At 43.8% G+C, this 20,325-nt stretch overlaps 2 protein-coding genes across 2 annotated transcripts; both read right to left on the bottom strand.

Annotated features, from left to right (window-relative positions):
• Positions 1 to 4,055: 4,055 nt before the first annotated feature.
• On the bottom strand, positions 4,056 to 4,982 carry LOC139641840 (olfactory receptor 6B1-like). The gene has a single exon (XM_071516457.1). The coding sequence runs from the start codon at positions 4,980 to 4,982 to the stop codon at positions 4,056 to 4,058; it is 927 nt and encodes a 308-aa protein (XP_071372558.1).
• Positions 4,983 to 18,664: 13,682 nt separating this feature from the next.
• LOC139641864 (olfactory receptor 13C8-like) lies at positions 18,665 to 19,591 on the bottom strand. Its single transcript, XM_071516480.1, has one exon. The coding sequence runs from the start codon at positions 19,589 to 19,591 to the stop codon at positions 18,665 to 18,667; it is 927 nt and encodes a 308-aa protein (XP_071372581.1).
• Between the last annotated feature and the right edge of the window lie 734 nt (positions 19,592 to 20,325).

Here is a 20,325-nt window from a genome sequence, read left to right as displayed (position 1 = left end):
CAACCAGCCAAATCAGTAGCTAATATAGCTAGCCTCAGAAGTTAATGACCAGCCAAGCCAGTAGCTGATCCAGTGAGTTGCTAGCCTCGGAAGCTAATGACCAGCCAAGCCAGTAGCTGATCCAGTGGGTTGCTAGCCTCAGAAGCTAATGACCAGCCAAGCCAGTAGCCAATCCAGCGGGTTGCTAGCCTCAGCGTGCTAGTTACCAGCCTCGGAAGGTAATGACCAGCCAAGCCAGTAGCCGATCCAGCGGGTTGCTAGCCTCTGCGTGCTAGTTACCAGCCTCGGAAGCTAATGACCAGCCAAGCCAGTAGCCGATCCAGTGGGTTGCTAGGTTAGACGCATGAGTTACCACCTTGGTCGAATGAATAGTCGGTGTACTGATAACAGTAGCTGTCGTAATAAAGACAGGTTGGATTGACTGATGATTGACGGCTGTCGCAAAGTTGTGTTAACTTGATCATCATGAGTAAAGCAGCACTTACCAGCACAGCCAAGTGTGAGACTATTATTTATCTATTAATATAACGTTACATGGTACCAGGATTTATAGAATACACGATAAGGACATATTGCTACAATGGAGGGAATAAAACCTCCTGGTAATCTGCAACTAGAAGGAAATGTAGACGAAAAGTGGCGTGCATTCAAGCAACGTTTTCTTCTCTATGTGACAGTGATTGGCGCCTCGACTACACCTGGAGTACGTAAAGTAGCTTTGTTGCTAACAGTGGCTGGCCCGCAGGCTATCGAGGTGTATAATACATTCACGTTTGAAGCTGATGATGATAAAAATGATCTGGATAAGGTGCTGACATTTTTGGATGAGTACTGCACACCTCGAAAAAATGAAATCTATGAGAGATTTGTGTTTCGCTCCCACGTGCAAAAACGGAGAGTCCTTTGATGCTTTTTTGACTGACTTGAAAACGAAAGCGCAAACGTGCAACTTTGAACAACTCAAGGACTAGATGATACGTGATCAAGTCGTTTTTGGAATATTCAACAAGAGGGTGAGAGAAAAAATGCTTAGGGACAGTGACCTAACTTTGGACGGTGCAGTGAAACTTTGTCACGCGAGTGAACTTTCTGCCATGCACACGAAAACGTTCGGAGGGAGTAGCACCACAGTAATGGGCGCAAGCACGCTGGGACTGGAAAACATGTCGGTGGACGTTGTAAACAAAACGGACACAAGAGGGCGTGCGGAGCCGAGGAATATGACGCCTTACGACTGCAGACGGTGCGGTAATAGACATGTAGCCAGGCAGTGTCTGGTGTACGGAAAGAACTGTGCAAAATGTAAAGGCAGGAATCACTTTGCCAAGATGTGTTTTTGGGAGAAAAAAACTAAAGGTAGGAAGACAGTCCATGCTATTGAGATGGAAGAGGCATTGTTTATTGGAATGGTGCAAAGTGAGTCAGAGCAGGTCAGAGATGAAGCAGATGAAGAGCATTCTGAAAGTCAGTCAGAGCAGGTCAGAGATGAAGCAAATGAAGAGCATTCTGTAGGACCAAAGACTGAAACTTGGATAGCTCCTTTGCTCATAAATGACACCATAGTTCCTCTTAAACTGGACACGGGGGCTAAGGCAAACCTAATAAGCTGGAGTGATGTATGGAATCTCAAAGTGAGACCCAAAATACGAAACAGGACAGTGCCTATGAAGGCATATAATGGACAAAGCATCGAGACAAAAGGAACATGTAGGTTAAAGGTTAAGGGTATGAAACGCATTCACCACCTGATGTTTGTTATAGTAGCTGATGGACATGAGTCGCTGTTGGGGGATAAGGCATGTGTGGATTTGGGCTTGGTAAAACGAGTCTATACCATCAACGAAATGGCATATGTGCAGAGTGCCCAACAAAACAGTACAAACCTGACTCATGAGGCTATAGTACACAAATATGCAGATGTATTTCAGGGTTTCGGAGCACTGCCCTTTACATACTCCATCAAACTGAGAGAGGATGCACAACCTGTGATTCACGCGCCCAGAAGAGTTCCAGTGGCTCTCCGGGGCAGACTGAGGGCAGAACTAGACCGCATGGAGGGCCTGGGTGTCATAAAGAGGGTCGAAGAGCCCACTGACTGGGTCAATTCCATGGTCTGTGTCAACTCAAAGACAAATGATAAATTGCGTGTTTGCATGGATCCGAAGGATCTTAACGCCAATATCAAAAGAGAACACTACCAGATTCTGAAAAGAGAGGAAATAATCAGTGAAATGACAGGAGCACAGTACTTTTCCAAGATGGATGCCTCGCATGGATTCTGGCAGCTGAAGATTGACGAAGAGAGTGCCAAGCTGTGCACTTTTAACACCCTGTTCGGCAGGTACTCATATCAGCGTTTACCCTTTGGAATTAGCTCCGCCCCAGAAATCTTTCACCGCGCAATGGAGCAAATTATTGAGGGGCTGGATGGTGTGCGGGTGTACGTGGATGATCTGGTTGTATGGGGCTCCACTCAGGAGGAGCATGACACCAGACTGGAGAAAACACTGGCTGATGCCGGTATGGCTGATGCCGGTTTTCTCTACTTGTCTGTCTAATCCAGAGAGGTCTGATGATCACAGCGTGTAGCTCCCTGCCTCCGCTGAGAGCAGGTACTGTAGGATAGTGTCCACTAGTAATTGCTACCGGCGTACACCGAAACTGGCCCGGGTGGGCGGAGTCAGCAGCGTGCATAACAAGTGCAGCATTATATATTGATATGCATATTATCGTATGACATCATCAGTGTCACTATCAACGCTGAAGAAAAGAAAAGTTGATGCCGAAAATCGTCAATTCAACAGCGACTGGACTGAGAAATATGTGTAAATAAAGAAAAAGAAAAAAATAAAGAAAATGAAATTAAGCACTTGGCCTAATTACTTAGAGAATGCCTATTTATTTTCTAATTTTCTAATTTTCTTTTTAATTTATGATTAGGCTACTTTTGCAATGTAGCGAAATAAAAGTTTTGAAAACGTGGTGGCGCATTGTGTCAAGTGTACAAACATAATGAAATTAAATGTCCGGCTCCCGGGCCCATAGCTTTCTGACAATGTGGCCCCCTGAACAATATAGTTGAATAGCCCTGGAGTATACCTACCTTTTTTATGGTCAATTAGCTGTGAGATTATTAAAAGCATGTTACAGCTATAGCCTACCCCTGAAGAAGTTCATCAACAAACTCCTCAAAACAAACAAGTCAACAGTAAAAATAAAATAATTTTAATAACAAAATGAGGACTGTACTTGCATTTGTGTTGAACCATTTGTGTTGAGTTTACACAGATTTTTTTGTGTGGGGAAATATCTCTTAACATATCTCTTAACAGTAAAGAAAACTGCCACAACTACAACATTGCAACTGTGCTTTGCACATCAGTCTGAAAAAAAAGATTACGTGCCCTGTCTGGACAACAGACAGTTTTCATTGAAAATGAATAGAAATGAACGGAGATGGACAGACACAAACAATGTAGCCGCTTTCAGGAGCTTAAATGGGAGTAATGCTCTTATGGAAATGAGCTATTGGCCACTTGTTTGCCTTATCCAAGTTAACCGAGTACCCAGATAATTGTTTATATCTCTAGTCCCGAAACACCCGCTTCCAATGTAGGTTTCTCACCCCCAGCTTGAATTCAATTTGGCAGGTAATTTTGATCACTGTTTGTATTTGTGTGCCTTAGCTGTAATAATCTAATAATGTTACAGTCCTATAACAGGTATGTTTATTTGAGTTTATTGTAATAATGTGTGTCTGTTGTGAATGGGTTAAACAGGTGCAAAAACAAAAAGTATGCAGTAAGAACTCGCACATTGCTATGAAATCCAAAAGAGGCCAAATGATGCATATTATGTGAATAAATGTCACTCCTTTTTGCATCAGTTGGACTCTTGATCTCTTCCTTTGTTATCAGTGTGCCCATTCTTGCTGGATTCCTTTTCTCTATGATTTTTAGACCCATGCACCTGAGACAAACCTTACATCATGTGACTTTTCCTAAGACTGCAGACATCTCTCACTTGTTCTAAACAGACTCTTGCAAACAAAATGTTTATTTCTTATAAAACAGAAATCTTTTACATGCTTCTCTGATCTTTGGTAGATTAAGTCCATACATGCAAGGAGTGGCAATTGGTTGGCAAATGATGACATACACGGATAAAAGAATGCGCACTTTATCTGGCACATGGGCTGCATCAAATCTAGAATCAACAACATGAAAAGTACAACCGACAAACATGTTTGACACAGAGACGATCTGAGGCGTGCAGGTACTGATAGCCTTTTGCTTGGTCTCTTTAGAGGTTTTCAGACAAACAGCCAAAATCTTGATGTAAGAGAAGGAAATGAGACTACATGGGAAAATAATTGCCACAAAGGCAAAAAATAGGTCAGATATATTGTAAGGTATTGAAACTGAACATGCAAGTTTACTCACTAAATGGTGGTCACAAAACACTTTGTCAATAATATTCCCACAAAATTTCAAATGGATGATGAGCGTAAATGAGAATACAATATTAACAAATGAATACACCCATATAAGCAGAATGATCGTGCACACTCTTCCTGTGTTCATAATAACATGGTAGTGTAAAGGATAACAGATAGAGATATATCTGTCATATGCCATGGCTGCTAAACTGCAAAACTCAACACAAACAGATGTGTAGAAACAAAATATCTGCAGAAAACAGCATGTAAGACTCACTTCATGGGTATCTGAAAACATCTGTGACAGTAGAAGGGGATACAGTGATGTGCTGCCATATATTTCATTAATAAACAAATTACAGAGGAATATATACATGGGCTCATGCAACCTTCTGTCCACATATATAGCTACAATAAGAACTGTGTTGGCCACAAATATTGAGAGGTACCATAAGATCATTATGCTGAAATACAGGTACTTTAACTGTCCAATTTTACCATAAGCAGCCAGCACAAATGACACAATCTCAGTTGAGTTCTCCATTGCTCCTGTATGAGATATGGGTGTCACACTGGGGAAAAATGAAGCTAGCAGAAAAAATGCTTAAAAGCGCTGCAAAATGTATGAATGATTTTACAAGAGTCCCAGCAAACACAATATGCTGCTGGACTTGGATCAAGCTGCTTTCAGAAGCTTGAGAGGTGGAGGATTTCCCTGGAGTTTGCTGTATTGGAGAGCCCAGACCACATCACTGTAGATAGCAAACAATTAAAATTAAAAGCCAAAATTAAGCATGCATAGACATGAATGAAATCTGCACAGATAGTTCATGTTTAGCACATACGATCCAACACCAGACATATCCCAGGGCAATGAAGGCCTCCAGACTGCTGTAGCCTCCCCACCCCTACTGAACCAGACAGAAGCAGCTGTTGAACTTTATACTGGTCTGGTAGTGAATGCACAACAGAAAGAGGTGGGCAGGGTTGAACTCCTAACATCAGGTTTCAGATATCAAGAGTGTATTGTTAAGGTCCTTTCAATGTGTTTCTACCTTAGAGTTGGACTGGGAGGTGGGGGGTATGAAAAAAAATTCTGGGCCTTCATGAAAGCATGCATGAGGCCTAATGACAGTTAAAGGCTCCAGGAAAAGGCATCTTTAACCCTGGATTTGATACATTTCCAGTTGAAACAGGATGTTGTAGCAGGACATCGTGCAGTTAGCCTGGTAAGACCATCCTGATCACGTGACCTCACATTCTGTTTCACTCCACGGATCAGTCTGGACTTCTAGCCGCCCACATCGATTTCCTGAAATTATAATGTAACCGGGCCAATGAGGGACTGCGTCGTAGTTGATGACGTGAAATACAGGCCGCCGCTGGCAAAACAGTAATGGCGTCTCCCGAAGCAACGAGCGGTAACGTTAACGTTAGAGTAAACACATCCATAAGTGCAGTTATTGCAGAAATAGACTCAATAACAACAACAAGAGTATGCACTAGCGGAGTTTCTCAGCAGAAAAGACGTTTTCGCCGTTCTTCCAACTGGATTTGGCATGTTTTATTATGCTGATTGGCTGAAGGAGTTTGTCTGTCAAGGCAAGCACTCCCACCCACTGAAATCAATGTGGGCGGCTAGAAGTCCAGACTGATCCGTGGAGCGAAACAGAATGTGAGGTCACGTGATCAGGATGGTCTTACCAGGCTATCGTGCAGTGAGTCTAAACCAATGGAATATGAGTTAGGGAGAGAATTATTAAAGACATAGGTTAAAGTGCATTAAAATCACATTTAAAAAGAAAATATAAAAGATAAAAGAACAAATATTCCAGTGCAGATGAGTATTGCCCTAAAATTTAAATGCCCTAAAGTGGAGGCAGACCTCAGATTTTCTTACTCAGATTTTCTGAAAGTTTGTTCCAGGCATGAGGAGCATAAAAACTAAAAGCTGCTTCTCCATGCTTTGTTCTGACCCCCTGGGAACAGTAAGCAGACCAGCACTTGAAGACCTGAGGGGTCTCGGAGGTTCGTAACACTGAAGGAAATCAGAAATTTATTTTGGTCCTGAACCATTTAGGCTACTAACATGTCGCAGTTCCCGGCACAAAGCGCAAATGTCTCTCCAGTGGAGCTAGAAGTGTTGGTGACAGAGAAAACCCCAAAGAGCTGCAGAGAAGAGTTTTACCTGTGCGTAAAAAGTCACTCTGGAACGACATAAGGTGAATGCAGTTGGGCACAGGTGCCAGTGTGGGAGGGATGGATAGCCTACCTGGTGAAGGTATGGTTACATATAGCTGGAGAAGCCGTGCACACACCTCTCCACTATCGTGACAGTTATTACGCACACGTTTAATTTCATCAAGGCGATATCGCGGAGACATTGGCTCATAATAAGTGTCAGCAGATCCAGAGAAGAGCGTGCAACTTTTCCTTTTTGTATATTTAGGTAATAGTCTGAATATTGAGTGCGCATTCTGCTACCCTGCCAATGAGACTTAAATGGTGTATTTTTAAATCAGCATACCCACTTAAACCTGATTGGAATTATAATAGGGATGCTATCTAATGGCTACATGTTATGTGTAGATGACTGTGTCACCTTGATCTTACAGACGGTTCCAGAGCCGGTCTCAGTGGAGCCATTCTGTGCGCAAAATGATAAGACATGCTTTTCCTAGGTCTTAAATTCCGTGCGCAGTCAGCAGGTGTTAACGGCCACTGCCTCTTGATAAATCATGTCCTCTGCCAATTTCCATAAAACCCTCCCCTAATTTTGTGCTTCATCCTTGGAACACCCACAAATTCATATGCAATTAGACCAAACCACAAAAAAAGGCGCACCCTGAACAACCCATGATCAGGTGCAAAATGCGCTGTGCGCTGCCTTAGTAGATCAGAGAACAAGGTTTTAGCACCCGCAATACGATTTGCACTGGCGCAAACGTTTAGTAGATTCGGGCCTTAGTGCTTTATAAACATGCAACAGAATTTTAAACTCAATTATTTGGCACACAGGAAGCCAGCATTGGAGTGATGTGGTCCATTTCTTGGCAGCAGCATTCTGGATGAGCTGCAGTTCTCTAAGAGCTTTTTTAGAGAGACCTGTAAAGACACTGTAGTCAAGCCTACCAAAAATAAATGTTATTCATGCATTTATTTTTAGTAGGCTTGACCTTTTCAAGGTCCTGCTTGGAAATGAGTTCTTTAATTCTTGCGATATTTGTAAGGTGATAGGAGGCAGATTTTGTAATTGTCTTGATGTGGCTATTCAAGTTTAGGTCAGAGTCCATAACTACACCAAGATTTCTGATTTGATTTTTAGTCTTCTATGAGAGGGATTCAAGGTGAGCAGTGACTTTAAAGATCGTGTAAAGCAAAAATAAAGTTTTTCACACCACAGAAAAATGTGTTATTAACCACCAAGCCAAATTTGAATGATTACAAAAATCGCCAAGGATACAAAATTAGGTTTCAAAATTGTGAAAAAATAAGTAGTATTCTCTGCTCTGAAACGCTGGGGGCGTGTCTGCTGAAGACGCTGAAACCACGCCCAATCCGGGAGAGGTGCAGCCTCTCTCAAGTGTCAAATAGGCGACCTGAAAAATGGATGCTCCATCTAGCAGTTTTATCGTACTTGTACAGCCATACATGTTTGAACCACCAGAGCCAGAATTCAATTCGGAGCCAGAGGACACTGACCTACCCAAGAATCAACCTTGTTCCTCTCAGTCTGCTACAGAATGGTAATCTTTTTCTCCCATTTATGCAAGTTAGCAATATGTATTACTGACTAGCCAAATAAAGTTAGGCTATCAATAAATAACATAGAACAAAACATATTTTGTCACTTTACCAGATGTCTGTATAGTCCATGTATGGACCCTCACACTGTCATCTAGTGGTGTCAGAACAGTAAACTGCGATACTACATGTTAAATTCAAGATGGCGGCAAACGCGTCGGAAACGTCGTCGGCTGGTTATTCCCGACCCAAACGTCGCCCAGGTAAACAATCCAATCTACTGTCGCGACAGTGTCTTGTGTCTTGTTCAAGATATACATAAAAGAAATGTGAGTATGACAATGTAGTTTGGTAGGTTTTGGGTAGAAGAAAAACCTATAGTTTACAAGAGTACACGGGTTATGTAGAACATATACATATCACTTATCTTCTGGGACAGGAAGTCATGTCAGAAGTGAGATTCCAACCAACGTCTCCACACTGAGACCAGAAAATCCCCTTTCTGTGAAGGCTTGCGGCCTTGAGTCTGTCGCCTTAGACCGCTAGGCCGTCCTGACACACGCACGCACGCACGCACGCACGCACGCACGCACGCACGCACGCACGCACGCACGCACGCACACACACACACACACACACACACACACACACACACACACACACACACACCAGATACATACATAAATGTTCCTTTCTGTTGCAATTGTATTTCCAGGACGTATTTCTCTGTCAAGAGCTGAGTGGATACTGGGTACGCTTGTAGGAGACAACTCAGACACGGATGATTTGTCTGCTGTTGATGTCCCCGTGGGGGATGCGGATTATCAACCCACACCACATGAGTTGGAGGAGGAGGAGAGGGAGGGGGAGGAGGAGGAGGAGGATCTTCAGCCCGTTGGGGCCAGCAGGGGCTGTAAACGTGTTCGTGGTCAAAAAGATGGTCAAAAAGATGGTAAGTAGACCCCCCCATGGATATTCATTGGTTTAGTTTATTTCACACGAACATGACATGACATGACATGACAGTAACGGTAAAGTTGGAGGACTCGCTATGTCCGGCTACTACCGGAGTACTGTGTTTTTCTAAAGAAAAAAAAAAACCCCAAACCACAAAAACAATCAATCGATCTAGTATTTCCGATTACGGTTTCACAGGAGGACCTGCACGGTGCTGGACGGCTACTCCGTTGACGCCAAGCCTAACCCGTTTCGAGCATGAGGAGGAGGAGGAGGACACCGAGCAGGACAGAGAAGGTTGGACCCCGCTGGACTACGTGGCACAGTACATAGACAGAGAGTTGATGAAAACGATCGTGGATTGCTCTAATGCCACGTTGCTAGCTAGAAACGGGGACCCGCTCGACGCGTCAGTTGACGAAATTTATCATTTTTTCGGTGCGTGCATTTTGATGTCCTGCGTACTGTACCCGCATATCAGGATGTACTGGTCCAAAGCGTTACGATTCCCCGCCGTCGCCGAAAGGTTCGCACGCAACAGATTTTTCAGACTGAGGCGATCGCTAAAGGTGATCGTCGACGGCGACGTCCCGGAGGACCTGAGGGGACGTGACAAATTCTGGAGTGAGGCCTTTTCTGGATCGCATTCTGAAAGGCTGCAGGTCTCAGACTCGACCCGAATGCATGTCTATCGACGAGCAGATGATCCCGTTTACAGGAGCCTGTCCGTGTCGGCAATATCTGCTGATGAAACCAAACCCGGTCGGCATGAAAAACTTTGTTTGCGCTACGCCGGACGGCGTCGTGCTGGACTTTGACGTGTATCAAGGCGTGGCCGCGCTGCTCGATCAGGTCGAGGAGCCAGAGGATCTGGGTGTGGGATGCTTGGTCGTCGATCGTCTGTCTCAAACTCTGCGTCCCGGCACCAAAGTGTACTGCGATCGGTTCTTCACGACCATCCGAGGCGTGGAACGGATGGCGAAGAAGCAGGTGTACGTGACCGGCACGGTCATGAAGAATCGGGTTGCCGCGGCGGCGCGGACGCTGCCGACTGACAAAACGATGAAAAAGGCCGGAAGGGGTTCCTCTGCGCAAGTCACCGACGAAGACGGAAAGACGTGCGTGGTGAAGTGGTACGACAATAAACCGGTGTTGATGATCTCCGCCGTGCACGCTACGCAGCCAGAAGACACCTGTCGGCGATGGGACAAGAAACTGAAACGGTACGTGACTATCTTGCGACCGAGCATCGTCCGCGAATACAACTCCAAGATGGGCGGGGTCGACTTGGTAGACAGGATGATGAGCTATTATCGCCTGAGCGCCCGTACTAAGAAGTGGACACTGCGGATGCTGATGCACTTCACGGATCTGGCTTTAGCCAACAGCTGGCTACTGTACCGCAAAGACCTTACTGCGCGCAGCACCGCAAAGAAGAGCATCATGCATCCTAGAGTTTCGTATGAAAGTGGCTAAGGCCTTCTTGGCCTTAGCCACGAAGACGAAGACGGAGACGGAGGCGGAGGCGGAGGCGGAGGCGAAGGCGAAGGCAAAGGCGAGGGCGACGACGGCGAAGGCGACGAAGGCGAAGGCGAGGGCGAGGGCGACGACGGCGAAGGCGACGACGGCGAGGCCGAGGCCCCGCCTCGTGACCAGAGGGGGGAAACGTACAGCTAAGGCAGTGTCCCCTGTCTCGGTCCGCAGAAAGGCCAACGCTCATCTTCCGGAGGTGGCCAAGCTGAAGAACGCAGCCCGCTGCAGAGCCGCGGGCTGCTCTGGGAAAACTCAAGTGCGATGTGTGACGTGCGAGGTGTTCCTGTGCTTGCAAGCGGAGCGCAACTGTTACAAGGCCTTTCACACGTAGGCGTGGGCGCTCTCAGACCAATGATGTTTTCCCGCAGGGGTTGCGGCCGTCCTGTGGTGGTGGTGGCGGCGGCGGCGGTGGCGGTGGCGGTGGCGGCGGCGGCGGTTCTTTTTTTTTTTTTTGCAGTGTGATGGGCAGAAACCGTGTGTTTCTATGAATAGCTATGCTAAGGAAGCAGCCAGGTGAAACACCGCTGCCTGACCGCTGGCTGAAAATAAAGAGGCTTCTGTGGTGAGTTGTATGTAAATGCAGAAAAGAGGCTTACGCTGTGTCACGTGATGGCTACTGTGGTGTGTTGTATGTTGTATGTAAATGCAGAAGAGCGGCCACCTAGTATGTGGCCGGAGGTATGGCAAAGTAATGCATGAGGTACCGTGAAAGAGGCCGTGTATTGGTGGTGGTGGTGGGGGGGGGGGGGGTTACACTTCCAATAATAATAATAGGGAGGCCTGTTTGGGAATTTTTGCCAGGGCGCCGGAGTACTCTTGCGATGAGCACCGATGGGATCTTTATTGACCAGAGAGTCAGGACCTCGGTTGAACGTCTCATCCGAAGGACGGTGCTCACTCACGGGACAGAGTCTCTGTCTCTGTCTCTGTCTCTGTCTCTGTCTCTGTCCTGGGGCGTTGGGGATGTTATTCGTGAGACCGGAGGGAAGAGCACCTTCTACTGGTCCTCCAACACCACTTCCGGCACCAAGTGGTCTCCCATCCAAGGACTAACCACAGCCAAACCTGCTTAGCTTCCCAGGCAAGCTAGCGATGTGATGCAGGAGCTATGGTGCTTATCCAAGAACCTGGAAGCTCGGCTAACAAAGACACATTACAAATACGCTCTGTGCACAAACCCGGGTCTTAGGAGGTTAAACAACGTCCATTATAAGCCTATGGCAAAAATGAATGGGGAAAATGTTTAGATTCAGGGGGCGTGGTTTTGACGTCATGACTTCGTTGGGCCAGTGAAGACCACAAATGCCAGGGCCGAATTTTGGTCCCAATCCGGGCCTGAATGTCCACCTAACCATACAATACAAATTTGCCAAAAGGACCCTCAAGCTTTGCCTGGAAAATAGATATTTTGAATTATTTGAAAAACACATTCTACACCATTTGACCGATTACCACCGAAATTGGTCAGTAGCATCTATGGTCCTACGCTCTTTCAATTTTGTTCATAGATTGTTGATATCTACTGTAGTTTTGAATATATTAACTCAAAGTTTTGAAGGAGGTGTGGCCTATAAGCTAAATTGTTATAACTTTGTGATAGATGTTCCAATCATCATGGAACTTGGACAACATGTTCATAATGAATGAACATGTTTGCAAAGCCATTCAAATATTGACCAATAGGGGGCGTCACAAAGGCTAGAAAACTGTATCATCATTAGTGAAAGTGGGCGTAGCCTATGACATTTTGGCATATAACTCAAACAGAATTTCACCAATCACTATGACCTTTATGTGGAACATGCACGCCAATTTCCATACAGATCTGACCAGATTTTGCCCAACAGCAGCATTTTGAGTGTACAGTTAAACACAGTAAAGCCAATACGAAGTTGGATATTGACACCTTTTAACTTGTTATTACATTCTTCAGTATCAGAACTTGATAGCTTGGGGCCTGCAGGCTCAACAACCTAATATGACAAAACTGACAGTAATATTAATGCAAACTTCCACGTTTCAGCTCTGGCTGCTGTACTGGCATGAACCCAGTCATCACCGCTAGCCCCTATATTTAATTAGTTAAATTTATTTTTGAGTGTTAAAAAAAATAGTTAAGGTACATACCCTTTGTTATTGGGAAGACAATCCCTAGAGGATTATATCCATTCATTTTGGAGTGTTTAGGAGTAATAATAATGTAATTAACTTTAGATTAGCCCAGAAGGAAAAAAATAATTATTTGGCGAAATGAAAATAGTTGGGACATACATTTGGGAAGATTAACCCTGGAGTCTTGTGTCTTGTGTGATTATTGAATGGCTTTTTATTACATTTGACTTAACGGGGCCTTTGAGGATTGGGGAATTTCGGGGATATACCCTTGCTGTCAGCCCCCGACAGGATCCTAGTTTGAGCTAGTGGGAGCATGTAAAGATTGAACAGAAGAGGCCCAAGAATTGACCCCTGGGGAACTACACATGCCATTTTTGTTCGGTCAGATAATAATAATAATAGTAATACTAATAATACTACTAATAATGATAATAGAGAAAGACCAAATGCTGTAATAACTACTAAAAGAGAAAAAGTTAAATAACAACAATATAAGATGGAACAATAACAGGCAAAATAGAATAATAACACACAGGTAAGCAAGCAAGCAGATGAAGCAAGCAGGTTAGCATGCACCTAGTGCTGAAAAAGCAGCTGCACTTTTAGCATCACATCACCGTGTGGCTATTGAGCCACCAGGACACTGCTTGGACATACAGAGTGCCAGACACTAAGGGCTCTATTTTTGTACTGCCGCAGTGACTTTGTGCTGGTGAAGTGGTAATTTTAGTGGGTGCGAGTGGATTTTTTGGTCATTTGGTCATTTCATGGCTTACTATGATATCGCTTGTGCCAAAATGGGCAGGGAGCACACTAGAGGGAAGTGTCAATACAAATCAGGTGGCGCAGTGCAATTTTGGTGTCAAAAACCTTCTCAGACCACGTTTTGGTGCAGAGGCAGGTGTTGGTGTGCTATTTTCGTGGCTTTACTTGGTGGAGGTGCACCCACATAGACCATGCAACACCACATAAACCCCTTTTATGTATGTTATACTTAAAAAAAATGGATTTGACTATGACACATAGTTAATTGTGTCAGTGGAGTAGTGTAGGCTATATGTAGGGATATGGAGTATACCTATCTTTTTTTATGGTTATTTAGCTGTGAGATTATTAAAAGCATGCTACGCCTGACGAAATTAATCAACAAACAAGGCAACAGTAAACATAATCATAATCACAAAATGAGGAGTGTACTTGCATTTGTGTTGAACCAGAGTTTAAACTGATTTTTTTAGGGGGAAATATATCTCTTAATAGTAATGTCCAACAGTAAAGAAAGCTGCCACAAGTACAACATTGCAGCTCTGCTTTGCACAACAGCCTGAAAAACTATGCATAAACTCTGATTATATATGCATAAACACAGATTACGTTGTTGGGCCAGGCCATGAGGTTGAACAAAAGAAAACTAGTTAAGACAATAGAGTCAGCATCTGCGGCCTAACAAGAAAATCAGAGGCCTGAACTCTAGCCCACCCGCTGGGCTGGGATCTTAAACAAAGGAAAAGCAGCGGCAAAATTCCAACAGGCCCTGACGTTCCCACCTAGGTGTGAACTGGCTGGAACCCAACCTCCGGTCTCTCATTGGACAAGACTCGGACGAGCCCCGGGATGTAAATTCCAGAGCTACCTTTCCGCACTGCCCCTTCTCTTGCGACTACGTTGCTAACAAGGTGGTACTTGAAAATGTTCAAACTGTTCTTTTGTTTAGCTGAGGCGCAGTCTTCAACTCGCTGGACGAGCCCAGACTGTTTAGTGTTAGCTGTAACACTGTTGGATCCAGAAGGATTAGACTAGCTGTTTGTGTATCCGGCATTCTAACTCTTCACACGCACTGTATGAGTAACCGGTGCGTGTAGTAGACCTGCAGAAGTGGACTGGAAGAGAATACAGCTAAGGACACTCCTTCCCTCCAAGAAGACAACGTAAGAGCACGTTTCTTCAACCAAGTCGACTCCTGGCTGACATCCTTCGCTGCCTACGAGAAAAGCCAGCTGACCGTTGCTCCGTCCAAGAAAGAGATAGCGGTTCTGCCGACCCGCCTGGGAGGACCCCACCGGATTGATAAGACGGACTGAAACACACATCAATCACTCAAGAGTGATTTCTCAAGTAAGAGGCTTTGGTTCTGGGCAGAGACTAGCATAGGTGTGTTAAAATAAGCTTAACTGATCAGAAGCTATAACTGTGCGTATTGGGAAGCGTATCGGACCGCCGTGTCCATATTATGCTGTATGAAGATACCTCAATCATTGTGCTTTCTGCTTTATTTGATTGTGTTAATTTGAAGCTGGTAGTGTTCAGTTGCATGTCCCTGGCCAATATACTGCATTTTACCAGTTCAAAGACCAGTAACTCGGTGTACCACCCCCAAGTCGTATCCCGAGTTTCTGTGTGGTAAAAGGCTATTGATGTGTTACCCTGAGTGCTCCCCTCTATTCTCTCTCTCTCTCTCTCTCTCTCTTACTAACCACCACACACACATACACACCCACATCTCATTACACATTCATTGCTACCTAAGGATTAGATGGTGTTGGTTTAGCTGCCTAACTCCAACCCCACCTTGGTTCCAAAGCCCCTTTGTTCAAACTGCGCGGTCACGGCTGCCATTTTGAACTCTCGCGAGACATCCCACCCACGTGGCCACGTCCGCCATCTTGCTCTCTCTCTCTCTCTCCCCCACTCTCTCTCCTCTCACTCTTCCCCACACGCACCCACACACATCCATACACGCACACACACATCCATACGTGCCATATGCTGCTTATATGATGCTTATGCTTGCTAGGTTAGATCCATAGTTATAGTTGTGTAATAGTTGTTGATTAACTGAAGTGCTATTGATTATTGATTAATATTGCTGTTGGTTAAATAAACACTGTTATATTTTTTTTTGTGATCAACTTTTTATTGAATTTGTCACATGAAAGTCATTGTACACGAGGTACCATAGACAAGGATTCTTGTACATATACACAGCATTTAGCACAAACTATATACATATCACCATTGTCTTGCAAAGAAAATATAGGGAAAACAAAAAAAAACAAAAAAACCCCACCTACAGGAAATAAATAAAATAAAAATAAAAATTAGATAAATAAATAAAAATAAGATACAAATAAATAAATAAAAACACAGACACTATATAATGTGTGTGTGGATCTTCTTACATCCTATCAAAGTGACACGTCTGACCTGTACAAGAAAGTGTGGGTTCGAAAGAGAACCAAAAAGGGTATCCCAAGCCTCTACAGTGGATGCCCGCGCTTTATGAATTACCGCTAATGATCTTTCTATGAGAGCAATATCCCTAAAATGATTCAACCATTCTTTTATCAATGGAGGCTCAGGGGAGAACCATGAGTGAATTATGGTCTTCTTGGCGGCAGTTAAACCTGCAAATATGCTTTTCCTAAGGGCTAACCTGGTATTATCACTGAGGGAGTCATCGTTGAATAAAAATAAGGTGGGTTGTTTAGGAATTGGGAGTTTCAGGATATTTTCAAGACATTTAGCCACCTTAGACCAGAGGTTAGATACAGAAGGGCATTCCCAGAATGTTAGCCCAAATATTGTCCCAGTCAAGTTCAGGGCCCTGTCCCTCCAGATCATGTTCCCAGGACTTAGTCACCCCCAGAGATTTGGCATTTTTAGAGATTAAATCATTATAAATGGTGGACACCAACCCAGCAGAGGATGTTCGAGGGTTAACCCAAGTGCTCAGTGGATGAGAGGGTAAGCACTGTTATACTTTTAAAGAGAAGTTGTCTGTGATTTCTTGTGCATATGTGTTGTAATAACGGCTGGTTGTGAGGGCCTGTGTACAAATTCACCCTTCACTGTTCACTCATAAATGTACAGTGGTACTTAAACACTGTCATTTGGGGTCTTAAAGGTTCAGTTATGGGTCCCTGATTCCAGGGTGGTGCCCCGTTAATATTGACTCCCGTCAATAATTTTATGAATATTAATAATTCCATGATTATTCATTACTAACCACTAATAACCAAACCTGCCCCTATCAAAGCCCAACAATATGTTTTGCCAAAAATCATATTAAGATTGCATCCCAACATCAGCATCAGTGAGGAATGGGGCAACAGGGCTGACCCCGAACGAAATTTTCACGTTTGTCACATGGAAGGGTTAGCCAATGGTTAAGTTTAGGAAAGTAAAAACTTTGGTTAAGATTAGGGTTAACGTTAATGAAAATATTAATTTCCAAAAATATAGTCTCAAAATGGCTGTTCACCCCCAAATGACAGTGTTTAAGTACCACTGTACATTTACGAGTGAACAGTGAAGGGTGAATTCGTGCACAGGCCCTCACAACCAGCCGTTATTACAGCCCGTGAAACGCAGCTGATGAAATCGCAAAATAGCACCTACAAAAGCATATTTTTGTATTTTTTTTATTATATCCTCCTATAACATCAACCTATTGGTTCAGATTGTATTGCATCTTTGTAATATTGAGCAGTTTGCCTTTTCACAACCGCAACCTTCCACCCGGAAAAACTACAGCTTGCACTGTTTGGCACTTCCTATGAGCACTTCACAATAAAAGCCCTGCATGGATTTTGTTGTTTTGTTGTTGTTTCTCCCATAGTTGACGTTGTAAACATGGAATTGACATTGTTATTGGGGTATTTGAGGGTGGAAAAAAACAAATCTTTTGTCAGATTTGAGCCATCTTCGCCTGCCATCAGTAAACCCACTCCCATGAAAGTACAGCTCATTAGCTTTCTAGAAAAGTTGACCCCATTTCTCTAGCCCCTTGTGTTGCTGCATAATAAGCCTTCAAAAGTGGCCGCCGTCAGAGTTCAAAGGGCAATATTGCAATGCAGCAACCACCCATGTTCTTCATATTGACATATGTTACTCTCCAGGTCAAGGCCTTTCCAAAAATGTCTGATACATCAGTAGTGGGGCCTCATCAGCAACAATGATGACACAGCATACAGGGAGGAGGTGGAACAGCTAGTGGGCTGGTGTAAGGACAATATGCTATCTCTCAATGTCGATAAGACAAAAGAGATGATTGTGGACTTTAGGAAGACACGGGTTGACCACGGGTTGACCAGCACCAAGTGCCTTGGTGTGCACATCGCTGACAACCTCACCTGGTCCCTAAACCCCACCAATCTAGCCAAGAGGGCCCAGCAGCGGATGCATGTGTTCCTGAGGAGACTGAAGCAGGCGAGGCTCCCACCCCCGATTCTCACCACGTTTTACTGAGGCACTGTTGAGAGTGTCCTTACCAGCTGCATCACTACCTGGTACGGGAACTGCAACACAGCAGACCCTGCAGCGGATAGTGAAGACGGCAGAGAACATCATTGGGGTCTCCCCCCCCCCCCCATTCAGGACATTTATTGGGAGAGATGCCTACGCAGGGCCTCCGTCATAGTGGAGGACTCATCCCACCCCTCTCACAGCCTCTTTGACCCCCTGCTTTCGGGCAGGAGGTACCGCAGCATGAAAGCTAGCACCACCAGGATGGGCAACAGCTTTTTCCCCCAGGCTGTCAGACTGCTGAACACCTCACTGCTACCCAAAACACACACACGCCTCATCTGACATGCACACGCACATGCACACAGACACACACACACACATACTGTGCACTTGTCACGTTACAACATTACACACCACTTTGCTTTTATTTAAGGTATTTTTATTCCTATTTTATACACTTTCTTATTTAACTGCACTCAGGGACTTTTACCGTTTGTTTTTATGTTATGTCTCATATTCTATGTTGTCTTACATTGTTTTTGCGCTTTGGTCTCGAGAGGAACAACATTTTGTTCTGCTGTATGTGTTGCATATATGGCGGAATGACAATAAAACTTGCAAACAAAATGTTTATTTCTTATAGAACAGAAATCTTTTACATGCTTCTCTGATCTTTGGTAGATTAAGCCCATACATACAAGGAGTGACAATTGGTTGGCAAATGAGGAGATACACGGATAAAAGAATGCGCACTTTATCTGGCACATGGGCTGCATCAAATCTAGAATCAACAAAGTGAAAAGTGCAACCAACAAACAAGTTTGACACAGAGACAATCTGAGGTGTGCAGGTACTGATAGCCTTCTGCTTGGTCTCTTTAGAGGTTTTCAGACAAACAGCCAAAATCTTGATGTAAGAGAAGGAAATGAGACTACATGGGACAATAATTGCCACAAAGGCAAAAAATAGGTCAGATATATTGTTAAGTATTGAAACTGAACACGCAAGGCTACTCACTAAATGGTGGTCACAAAACACTTTGTCAATAATATTCCCACAAAATTTCAAATGTATGATGAGCGTAAATGAGAATACAATATTAACAAATGAATACACCCATATAAGCAGAATGATCGTGCACACTCTTCCTGTGTTCATAATAACATGGTAGTGTAAAGGATAACAGATAGAGATATATCTGTCATATGCCATGGCTGCTAAACTGCAAAACTCAACAGACGTAGATGTGTAGATACAAAATATCTGCAGAAAACAGTATGTAAGACTCACTTCATGGGTATCTGAAAACATCTGTGACAGTAGAAGAGGATACAGTGACGTGCTGCCATAAATTTCATTAACAAACAGATTACAGAGGAATATATACATGGGCTCATGCAACCTTCTGTCCACATATATAACTACAATAAGAACTGTGTTGGCCACAAATATTGAGAGGTACCATAAGATCATTATACTGAAATACAGGTACTTTAACTGTCCAATTTTACCATAAGCAGCCAGCACAAATGACACAATCTCAGTTGAGTTTTTCATTGCTCCTGCATGAGGTATGGGTGTCACACTGTGAAATAATGAGGCTACCAGAAAGCCTAGCTCAATACGATTGTTATCTATGATATCTTTGAGTGAGAGTGCCAGAGCCCAATTTTCCAACATTTCATTTTCTCCCTCTGTCACGAGTAGACAGATTTCCAGACCTATTGGTGCCAAGGCACTCTTTGGTCAAACAACAAACTTCCCAGGCAGACTAAAATAAGCTGAAACATTCCTGAATGATCATACAAGACGGCCACCAGAAACAATGACCTTCTGGACTAGGCTCAAGCAGCTTTATGAAAAATTCTAAAGTAGAACAACAAATCACATCATAAACTCATCCATTTGAACTTAAATGATGGAAATTTTTATCAATTTCCGTCAAAGTTGATTTTCCTCAACATTTAAACCAAATCAAGTCAGGACATACAGTATTTCTCTGCATAGCACAATGAGTGCATCTCGCCACACTGGTTCAGAGTCACAGTGTTAGAGCTATATGCTGCTCTCAAATTCCCACAAACGCAAGAGCCATGTTTACAGAGTATCAGCTACAATAGTAAAAGTGATGACAACGACACACTGATTGCTTTTCTATCATAATAACAAAGTTAATATGTTATTTCCAGTAACTATATTCCATTATAGTTAATGGAATATGTTATAGAGTAATATACCATTTCACATGTGCATGTATGATGCAGTAATTTATTTTTCTTAATTATTCGATA

Source organism: Centroberyx affinis, unplaced genomic scaffold, assembly GCF_046629955.1.
Source record: "Centroberyx affinis isolate AG114_WGS23_722 - 3 ecotype Tasmania unplaced genomic scaffold, CSIRO-AGI_Caff_v1 ptg000405l_1, whole genome shotgun sequence".
In the NCBI taxonomy this organism is placed as follows: Eukaryota; Metazoa; Chordata; class Actinopteri; order Beryciformes; family Berycidae; genus Centroberyx; species Centroberyx affinis.
This window is presented reverse-complemented; position numbering and strand designations above follow the sequence as displayed.